The 11,135-nt window shown below is 37.8% G+C and overlaps 1 protein-coding gene across 1 annotated transcript; it reads right to left on the bottom strand.

Annotated features, from left to right (window-relative positions):
- Positions 1–251: 251 nt before the first annotated feature.
- On the bottom strand, positions 252–10,962 carry LOC306853623 (zinc finger protein ubi-d4-like). The gene is made up of 11 exons (XM_079391168.1): positions 10,890–10,962; positions 9,814–9,974; positions 9,631–9,738; positions 6,887–7,083; positions 6,695–6,787; positions 6,139–6,223; positions 5,331–5,462; positions 4,952–5,083; positions 4,751–4,863; positions 2,450–2,531; positions 252–1,464 (listed from the first exon to the last, which is right to left on the bottom strand). Exons 1-11 carry the CDS (start codon positions 10,919–10,921, stop codon positions 1,382–1,384), a joined length of 1,218 nt encoding a protein of 405 aa, XP_079247294.1. The 5' UTR covers positions 10,922–10,962; the 3' UTR covers positions 252–1,381.
- Positions 10,963–11,135: the final 173 nt, after the last annotated feature.

Genomic DNA, 11,135 nt, shown 5'->3' with positions numbered 1-11,135 from the left:
TAAATGGAAAGACTCTTCGCCTCCAACATACAGACACTGGATTAAATACAATTGGAAAAACTCTTGATGATTTATTAATGAGTCAAATAACAGATTCTTTACTACTTGGCAACCTTTTCTAACCTTTGTGGAGAACACTTCTGCTGAAGAATTATACTGAATGCACATTGTCCTTTTTTTTTTTTTTTTGCTTGTTTTTTAAAGTTCTATTGGTCTGTTGTAAAAAATAAAGAAAGTTTGGGGGGAAAAATTATTCATTTAATTGAAATCAAATTTGACCATCAGGTGAGCAACACCAGAGGGTTAACATACAAACTTTGTACTTGAGCTGCAGACATGAAATTAGTAACAGTAGTGAGAATTATGCAAAAAAAAAATGCATTATATAAGTTCTTAAAATATACTTATATACATTTTAATCTAAAAGCCTGATGTTAAAAACTGATATTTAAAAAGCAAATCTCTTACCTCATGTCTATTATTTCATAAGTATACATTTTACCGGGTCTCAGAGTTATAGTACTATGGTAAATTTCATAGCAGTGTTTATTTACTTTGCTGTTAGCATTAATAAAAAAAATACACATTATTAAGATTAATATATCTGTTACACGCATGTTTATTATGGAAAGGCCAATATGAAAAATGTAAATAAAAAAGACAGAAAAATACAGCATTTACATTTAATACCAAATACAAACTGACATGATATACCAAAAACAAATACAAAACGATACAGTACTCACGATAATTCAATATGGTTAGTCAACAATAATAGATATCGGTTATATCACATACAAAATTCTGCTACGAAAGATAACCCGCCTCATGAGTGTTTTTGTAGAATTAAAATGAGTGAATCCAGAAAATGAAGAAACAAAAAAACTATTAAAACCAAAAAAAAAAGCACCATCTTCTGGTTTTTGGATCTGGACCTTGGCACAATTACGTCCTGAAAGAACAACTTACGAGAAATAATCATTTACGACAAAGATAAACAGAGATACACTCCTTGTACAAATGAATATTTAAATCCATAACACCCTTGAAGGATTAAGCCATATGTTTGCTCTATGTAAACAAATGTATCTTGAGTCAATAATAAAGACGAAAAAAAAAATATTTGGCAATGCATAAACAGGTGCTTAATCATCTGAACCACTGGCCCTAACATCAAGGAATGTGGAAATAATGCATGAAGCGTATTTGATCCATTTCAAACCTTTCCTTTATGCACTCTTGTGATGTGTGTAACAGTCATAGTGAAACAGTGGCTACATTAGGGCCAATGATTTCTCTTTCTACTGTTTCACGACCATCTGGATGCGTTTCTAATGGATTGTGAGGGCTGTGCATTCTTTAAGCTAGACCGTATTCATTATCACTCCATCGCAGGGTTTTGGCTCTGATAAATGGAGGCCTTGTCCTTCAGAAGAGCCAGACACAGGTGGCAACTCCAGCTTCCTAGAAACAAGATTAAAGCCAAATAGCAATCAGTGGCAAACACATAACTAACTAAAACGGCAACTTAAACTTGTGCAATCGTTTGGGTGTCAAAGATGTGGCTTCACAAGATAAGTTTGAAGATCTAGATGAGATCTGAGTGCTTTTTAAAGCTTTCGCACTTTATTTGTTTGGTCTGTTATTAAAGTAAATTTCAGTGCAGTTTGCAGTCATAAAATATGTGATTTTTGTGTGTATGTGCATATACAAACACATGGACCACTTTTATGTGTTCTAAATGGTGTTTTTTTCAGCATGGCTTGGAAAGTGATTCCAGAAATAACGGATTCCTTAATTCCAAGGTTTTGGGAATCGAGATTTGATTCCCTCAAAGGCAAGTCCTCTTGAGCTAATCATTAATTCACCTCTTGGCCTCTAATATTGATGGGAAGTCCGATTCATCTCCACAAACCTGTTCTTTCGGACTGTTTTATTCAGTGATCCTGCATGTCCAATAGCTTACGACTGTGCTTAGCCTATGCTTTGGACAAGTTTCCTACAATCAAGTTTTTGTACCTAAAACATACAATATGGACACTGACATGGATTTGTTCTGAGATCTAAAGTATATAAAACGATTAGCTTAAAGTCCATCAATTAGCTTAAAGGGCGAAACTGGCTTGTTCTGTTGTCCAAAATGGTTTTGAGCACCACTCTGTACTACATGAAGAGATAACAGGTGCTGATAATAATCAATGAATACAAAGGAAGTAAGCTTTCATATCATGTAGTCACAGTAAGCAAGTTCTACCAATCAATAAAGGAAAAAAAGAAAACGGTGGATAAATCAATTCCAGAACCAGGAATCAGAAACTATTAATGGAACAGAAAGCTGCAAACGTTCTTGAAAATGTCTCTCTTTTTGCATTTAATGGAAAATAAAAAGTGGTATGAGTCTGGAAGGACACGAGACTGAGTAAACGATGATAGAAGCGATTGATCGTACCTTCTGGAGGGTCTGACATGGGAGGGCTGAGGCAGTACATGTGGTATCCTCGATCACAGTCATCACAGAACAGAAGCTGGTCCTGCGGAAGAAGATTTAAACACATTGACAGATGGTTTTCTGACGTGTTGGACAAGTAACAGGAGTTACGCAATCAGATCACTTTTCTCAGGTAACTAGTAATTACTTTTCAATTTACAAGAAAATAGTTACTTTTTCAAATATGTTTTCCCATTTATTGACTGGCAGCTCTCCAGTCTCCATGTTGAGAGAAATCAGAAGTAAGCGCAGAGGCGCTGTGCGAACATATGTTAGTGTAATAAAATGCTTTTACTCATCTCACTTACACAAAAACAGATTCAGCACCCCTCAAAATGAATAAAATCAGTGAAATGCAACGAAAAATATGACACAAACCTGCAATAATTAAATATGTTAAATAACAAATATGCTGTTTAATCTGGTGCAGTCAAACGACTAATCGCGATTAATCATCCAAAATAAAAGTTTGTTTACATAATGTGTGTGTACTTATGTATATACAAAGACACACACATACAACATATATTTTGAAAATATTTACATGTTTATGTTCATATAAATTATATATAAACATATTTAATATATACATGCATGTGTGTGTATTTATATATGCATAATAAATATGCACAGTACACAGACATATATTATGTAAACAAAAACTTTTATTTTGGATGCGATTAATCGTTTGACAGCACTAGTTTCATCCCATTTTATTAACCAATGCCCTTACTTATGACCTTCGATGATCAAAAATGACTAGATAAACATCAAATTTGTGTCTTTTTTTACTGAAGAGTGTTGGACTTTATTCTCTTGTGTCCTATTCTTCATGCATTTCAGAACGGCAGCACAGCTGAAAGGTTTGTTTTAGCTGCGCCTCTACTGTACAGATGGGAATCCACATTTCCTTCAGACTTATTCATTTCACTTTTGGTGTGAAAGGGCTTTTAAATTTGCCAAAAATAAAAAGAATTATTTTAAAAACAAACAAGTAAGTCCAGCCCTGATTTTAAAAGTACCGTAACGTATCGCATTTCTATTATCCACAAAAACTAAGTAACCTAATTAGTTCCTTTTTTAGGGAGCAACGCAATACTGTAATGCATTACTTTAACCCCCGGTTTCACAAACAAGGCTTAAGCCTAGTCCCAGACTAAAATGTAAGTCTGAGCTGTTTAAACTGAAAGAAACTTGCTTTAACTGATCTTAAAGGGGTCATATGATGTAGTTTTCCTTTTCTTTAGTGTGTTATGTAGCAGTTTGTGCATGTATATGATCTGCAGAGTTACAAAGCTCAAAGTCTCCCACAAAGGATTTATTCTATCTAAAAGAAAAGCCTGATCCAGACCGGGCATGTCTACGGCACAATGTGGAAATATTTGCGTAATGCCGCCCAAATGTGCACACAAATAAAGGCAGCGTGGTTTCAGTAACCGCAGTAGTGTTGATGCAGCCATGTCAGGGAGACGCTGTGTGTTTCTATGCAAAAAGCAACACATTTTATGGACGACAGTTTCGTGAACCTAGGAGAGTACAAGGCTGGCTGTGCAAAAAGGCTATTTGCAAAAAAAAAAAACAGGTCAATTCCGACTTTGCTCTGACAATCTGGCACTTCTGAATCAGCGACTGCAAGTATGTTGTTATTAGTTGAAGTATTTGCTATTGACTGTTTTGAGTTTTGCGTGTCCTGTGTGTGTGTTGTGTTCCCCTTTCAGGCTTGAACTGATGCTAAAACTAAGGACATTATTAATTGTCTTGATAGTTACTTTGAAAGCTGAAGCTCGCGATTATGGAAAGGGGCGTTACATTTCTGACGTGCACTTGTGGTGTTCGGCCAATCAGAATGCACTCTGTCAGCTGGCCAATCAGAGCAGACTGCAATTGTCGGAAGGAGGGGCTTTGTAGAAAATGACACGTTTGAGAGAGGCGGGGCATAGAGGAACAACAATAATGTACAGTATTTGAAAAATTATGTGTTTTTTGAACATTAAAGCATGTCAACATATTCTGTTACACCAAATACACAAAATAATGATCTTTAAAATAGCATCATATGACCCCTTTAAAATACGTCAGTGTCATTGTTTTGTCTCAAGATGCACACCAGTATTGTTTTTTCTAAGGCAACTACTTAAATGTCCTAATTGAACTATTGCCTAATCCTGGTTTAATCTAAGCCCTCTCTGTGAAACTAGGCCTAAAAGTGGCTTTCCCCAACACTGGTTTGGCGTGTTTGACTGATCATGTGAGGAGACTCACGTCATTCTCAGATGTGCCACAAACATTGCAGCACTTGCACTCAATGCACTGCCAGCGGTAAGTCTTCACAGCTGCCATCATCACGGCAGTGAACTGCAGGCACGAAGGATGTCCTAAAGAGGGATGAGAGAAAAAGGCCACGTGTGAATTACGTGCATCTCAACGTGGAGGTTTAGAGCTTGTTGTGTGTCTCTGTCGTACCTGAACGTCCACAGTCAGAGCAGGACACCAGTTCCTCAGACTGGCCTGTTTTCTGGTTCATGTTGGAGTCGCCCAGGCAGAAGTCACAATAGTCATTGGGTAACGCCAGGCCATTTGGTCCTTTCTTAGGGGCTGTAATTAAAACTTTCATTAATGTTTTGATTGGCAGGAATACCCAAATCGAAGCTGCAATCAATGTGGTCTTAACAAAAGTTACAAATATTTGTGTCCTTAAGAAACAAGGATCTAACAATATCTCTTAAATGTTGTATAAAGGGTGTGGTTCAAACGTGAAGAACAGTACATCTCGTACTCGTTAAATCCTATAAACTGATCATGCACAACCATATAAGTGATGCGTCATCCTGAACGAACTCACTCTTGGGTTCCTCTCGTGGTGCAGGTGTGTGCATCTCAGGTTCTTCTTTGTCTTCTCCCTCCTCATCAGCCAGGTGAGAGTGAGTGTAGTGGTAACTCAAACCTGGTCTGTTTTTATAGCGTTTCCCACAGACTAATAAAAAGAAAAGGTTTCAAATTAAAACAGCAGTGTGAACAGGATTTTCAGTGCTGTTTCAACAAAGGTTTTCAATGTATTAAAGCTCCCTCTCCTGACATCAAAACCACGAGCACAATAAGATGCCATTTACTGCAAAACGTTTCTTCTACTCATCAAGGCTACATTTATTTCAACAAACACAGTAAAAACAGTAATATTGTGAAATATTATTATGATTTAAAATAACTATTCTATGTGAATATATTGTAAAATGTGATTTATTTCTGTGATGCAGCGCAGAATTTTCAGCTTCAGTACTGCAGTCTTCAGTGTCACATGATCTTCAGAAATCATAATAATATACTGATGTGCTGCTTATAAACATTTCTTCTTGCTGCTTAATGTTTTTGTTAAACCGTGACACAATTTTCAGGATTCTTTAATGATGAAAAAGTTCAAAAGAACAGCAGTTAAAATAGAAACTAGAACGCTTACTGTTACTTGAAAAAAACTAAACAAAAATGACTGACGCCAAACTTTTGAACAGTAGTGAACCATAGTTTACCACGATAAAAACACCCAATTTAACTGAATGTTTCTTAAAGCTGAATTCTAATTGTTCTAAAGTAATTTCTGCAAAAAATAACCATGATGCTACAAAATAATAACTTTTTAAAACAACACAACTCACTGTCACAAGCATACGGTTTGTCTCGATCTTCCTGGGCAGCTGCAGCAGCTTCCAGTTTCTTTTTTCCATTTCCAACCCCTCGACCCTGGCAGATTAAAATGACATTTTCATGAAACTATTCCTCCAGGCCATCGCATGACCAAAAACATCAGGAGATAATTAACGCTTAAAGGGTTAGTTCACCCAAAAATTCTGTCATTAATTACTCTCATGTCGTCCCAAACCCGTGAGACCCCAAACCCCAAACGAGAAGCTTGTAGCTTTATAACATTACGGTTGAACCCCTGATGTCACATGGATTATTTTACCGATCTCCTTGCTATGTTTCTGAGCCTCGATCGTGTAAGGATCCTTGCTCTCTATGGAGGGTCAGAGAGCTCTCGGAATTCATCAGAAATATCTTAATTTGTGTTTCGAAGATGAATGAAGGTCTTACAGGTTTGGAACGACATGAGGGTGAGTAATTAATGACAGACTTTTCATTTTTGGGTGAACTATCACTTTAATTCTGTATCAATATTCAATTGATTAAGCAACAGCAGACTAGGCATGTTACCTTAGACTTTCCTTTTCCGCGTCTTTTTGGAGTCTCCTCCTCAAAATCTTCATCATCCAGATCATCCAAGTAGTCTTCCGGCTCAAGGATTCTCTGAGAACGACAGGAAACGATCAGGCTATGTATTCGTACAGGAAGATCCATCAATTATGTGCTCAGAGTATACAGTACATAAAAAGCCGTGCTTTATACCTTCCTAAAGCGTGTGGAGCTGCTGTGGCTGCTGGCCGCACTGGTTCCAGTGATCTCAGTCAGACTGGCTTCTTCCTCAGGCGGTCTGAGCTCCGTGGGCACTTTTTTATCCATCGGCTCACCCTTCAGCAAGGCTTCCAGACTGCTCCCATCCAACGGGCCCAACACATCTTTTTTCAGGTTCAGTTCCAGCTCAGCTTTGAAAAGATGCAGTTTTGACTTATATCTCTCAATCTATATTGTATAATATATTTTTTTAACCCTATAAAGTCTGACGTTTGAAATAATAGTCTGAATTTCTTTTTTTTTTTAAATGCAACAGTTTTGATTAAAAAAAAAGTTAGCATATGTGACCCTGGACCGCAAAACCAGTCATAAGGGTAATTTTTTGTTAAATTGAGATTTATACGCCATCTGAAAGCTGATAAATAAGCTTTCAATTGATGTGTGGTTTGTTAGGATCGGACAGTATTTGGCTGAGATGCAACTATTTGAAAATCGGAAAAATTTATAATTTTGACCCATACAATGCATTGTGAGCTATCGCTACAGATATATCCGTGCTACTCATGACTGCTTTTGTGGTCCAGGGTCTAACGTGTTTTATGTTGAGTATCACATTTGATACACCAGCCTTTTACGGCTCATAAAGTAAAATGTAGAAGAATATGGAGATTAGATAAAAAATAAGATGAGATTTTGAGCTTGTAATGTAAATCAATGAGATATTTATAACAGCACTACTTACATAAAATGTATATAAATATCAGTTTTCAATTCATACCTCCCAAAAATGTTTTAGTAGGATGATATTTAAATGCTCAGTTTATGATCAAAGCTCTGTAGTTCTCATTATCAAAAATATAATGCAATGCAATAAAGTCATGATTGATAGATGAACAAATAAAGCCTGATGTATCTTATAGTTTAACATGATTTTTCAAATTATGCACGAATAATAAATTAAACCCAACTTGCTTCAATCCAGTAAGTGTTCATCTAAAAATATTACTAGTAATATATAAGTTATTAATACATTTACTATATAAAATGAAGCTATGTAGTAGATTGTGTACAACAGGTTTTCAGAGGCTTAAGAAATCTGTCTCAAAAGCTGTGTTACAGAGTTAAATACAAGAACAGGTTAAAGGGGTCATATGATGAGATTTCAAGCTTTCCTTTCTCTTCGGAGTGTTACAAGCTGTTTGTGCATACATAAGATCTGTAAAGTTGCAAAGACTGAAGTCTCAAACCCAAAGAGATATTCTTTATAAAAGTTAAGACTCGTCCACGCCTTCCTAAAACGGCTCATTTAAACACCCCCCACATCGCTACGTCACGGTGTGGGAAGATTTGCAAAACACCGCCCGAATGTATACACAATGAAAGAAGGCGTAACTATTATTCTGGCTGTAGTATTGTTGCTGCCGCCGGCGCCATGTCCTGGAGACACAGTCCTGGTTTCGTTGTGAAAGCGAAACTACTTCGTTTGGGCTTCCTAAAGAGAACACAACTAGAAATCAGTGGTTAAGTTGTATTTACAACACTGTTCCAGAACAGTTCAACCCAAATATTAGAGTGTGTGCAGCGCATTTTACGGAGGACTGTTTCCTGAACCTGGAAGAGTAGCCTACAGTGAAACTTTATAGAAATTGACTTTATAGAAACAGCCTACAAAGACTGTTTCTATAAAGTGGGGCAATTCCAACTTTGCAAGGACAGTCTGGCGCTTCTGACTCACAGCCTGTAAGTATGTTTTCATATTTAAAGAATTTACCACTGATGATTCAAAGGCGAGTTTTGAGCTGTGTAGAGTAGTGCTTGTTTGTTGTTTCTCCGATCACAAACGCAGACATGGTAATATTTACGCGGCGCAATGCATAAAAAGACAGTATAAGTCATTGTGGGAAGTCGTGGCCTAATGGTTAGAGAGTCGGACTCGTAATCCAAAGGTTGTGGGTTCGAGTCTCTGGCCGGCAGGTGGGGGGAGTGAATGTCCAGCGCTCTCTCCACCCTCAATACCACGACTGAGGTGCCCTTGAGCAAGGCACCGAACCCCCAACTGCACCCCGGGCGCCGCAGCATAAATGGCTGCCCACTGCTCCGGGTGTGTGTTCACGGTGTGTGTGTGTTCACTGCTGTGTGTGTGTGTGTGTGTGTGTTCACTGCTGTGTGTGTGTGTGTTCACTGCTGTGTGTGTGTGTTCACTGCTGTGTGTGTGTGTTCACTGCTGTGTGTGTGCACTTTGAATGGGTTAAATGCAGAGCACGAATTCTGAGTATGGGTCACCATACTTGGCAGTATGTCACTTCACTTCACTCTTGTAATCAGTAATTATTTCCCCACTGGATGCAACAAATTCCTCGTTTATAAGGGGGTTTATTGTTTTTGTGTCGTTGTGCCGGGACATGGCATCACAATACGGTAAGGGGTGTAACATTTCCGTCTCACGCTTGAGGTATTCGGCCAATCACAACGCACCGGATAGCTGGCCAATCAGGGCACACCTCGCTTCTCAGAATGATGAGTTTTGTAAAAATATGCATTTAAGAAAGGCGGACCATAGAGGAGCAACAATAATGTACAGTATGTGGAAAGTAATGTGTTTTTTGAACCTTAACACATTGCATTACACCAAATACACCAAATAATGTTCTTTTTAGCAACGTCATATAACCCCTTTAAGACAATCACTAGAAGAAATAATGTTAAACATTACAAACAGGCTATATTATAATAGAGACCAGTTTTGAGTGGAGGGAAAACCAGAGCAGGGTCTTCTGGTGGGTGAGCTCTTCTCTTCTTCCTCCAGCGCCGAGCAGGATATGTGTACAGCTGTCCCGGTGCGGTACCTTAAATAGAAATCATATGCTAGCACCAGTAGGACAGAAGGAGAATGGAGTAAGTGTATTGGGCTGATGCTGAACCTGCACTCCTGTGTCTCTTCTCCATCCAAATGTAGCAGTTGCTTTGAGCGACTCCAGTCTGGGAGTCCAGGAAGGGCATGAGGATGCTCCTCTCGGCACACAGCCGGGCGTTATAACTGTGACACTGCTCCAAAGCATCTTTATAGTACTGCTCTCCAAGCCTTCAGTCCACACACACACGACAATAACATCAAATACAAGTTAATTCAAAGCATGTGATTTAGATTAGCCGTTAGTAAACATTCACATCTGAGTAGTTAAATCAGTTTTCAGAAAATAGCAGGGGATTTTTTACTATTTGGTGCATCACAACGTGCTGATATCTGACCCTGGAGCACAAAACCAGTCTGAAGTCGCTGGGGTATATTTGTAGCAATATCCAAAAATACATTGTTTGGGTCAAAATTATTGATTTTTATTTTATACCAAAAATCATTAGGATATTAAGTAAACATTATGTTCCATGAATTTATTTCGTACATTTCCTACCATAAATATATCAAAACTTCCTGTTTGATTAGTAATATGCATTGCTAAGAACTTCATTTGGACAACTTTAAAGATGATTTACTCAATAAATTTTATTTTTGCACCCTCAGCTTCCAGATTTTCAAATAGTTGTATCTCAGCCAAATATTGACCCATCAAAACAAACCATACATCAATGGAAATCTTATTTATTCAGCTTTTAGATGTGCAAATCTCAATTCCGACAAATTTACATTTATTACTGGTTTTGTGGTCCAGGGTCACATATGCAAACAATGGACCCCAAGAGGTGTGCTATTTTTTGCCAGTATAAAAGAAGCAACGGCAAAACTATAGACTTTTTTTTTTTTTTTTTTTTAAGTTGTACAAGAAAACACAAGAGCAAGGCAAAAGAGCAGTGCCTGGTTAGTGCAGCTGATTTGAAAAGAGCACACATGGTTGTATGTAGCGCTTTAATGAATGAACGACCAAACACCACCCCGATGCTTCAGCCTTACTGTCGACCATAAAACCCTCCCGAGTCAGCCACAAACTGAGAATATCAGACGAATATTCATTCTTAGAGTTTAAAAACTACATGTACTCACACTTTAACGATATTCTCCACGGCAGCCGCCATTGTTTTGCTGTAGTGGGCTGTTGTTGTCTTCACTGCGCATGCGCACTAGCTCTCCTTTATTGATCCGTCATAGCAGATGAAAGCTAACAGAGTAAAGTTTCTGGAAAACAAAATATACAAAATATATGTGACCCTGGATCACAAAACCAGTCATAAGGGCCAGTTTTTTTGAAGTTCAGTTCAATACATATTACTAATCATGTTCTGATTAGTA

Source organism: Barbus barbus (genome assembly GCF_936440315.1).
Source record: "Barbus barbus genome assembly, chromosome: 33".
Lineage (NCBI taxonomy): Eukaryota > Metazoa > Chordata > Actinopteri > Cypriniformes > Cyprinidae > Barbus > Barbus barbus.
The sequence above is the reverse complement of the archived record's forward strand: the minus strand, read 5'-3'. Positions and strand labels throughout refer to the sequence as shown.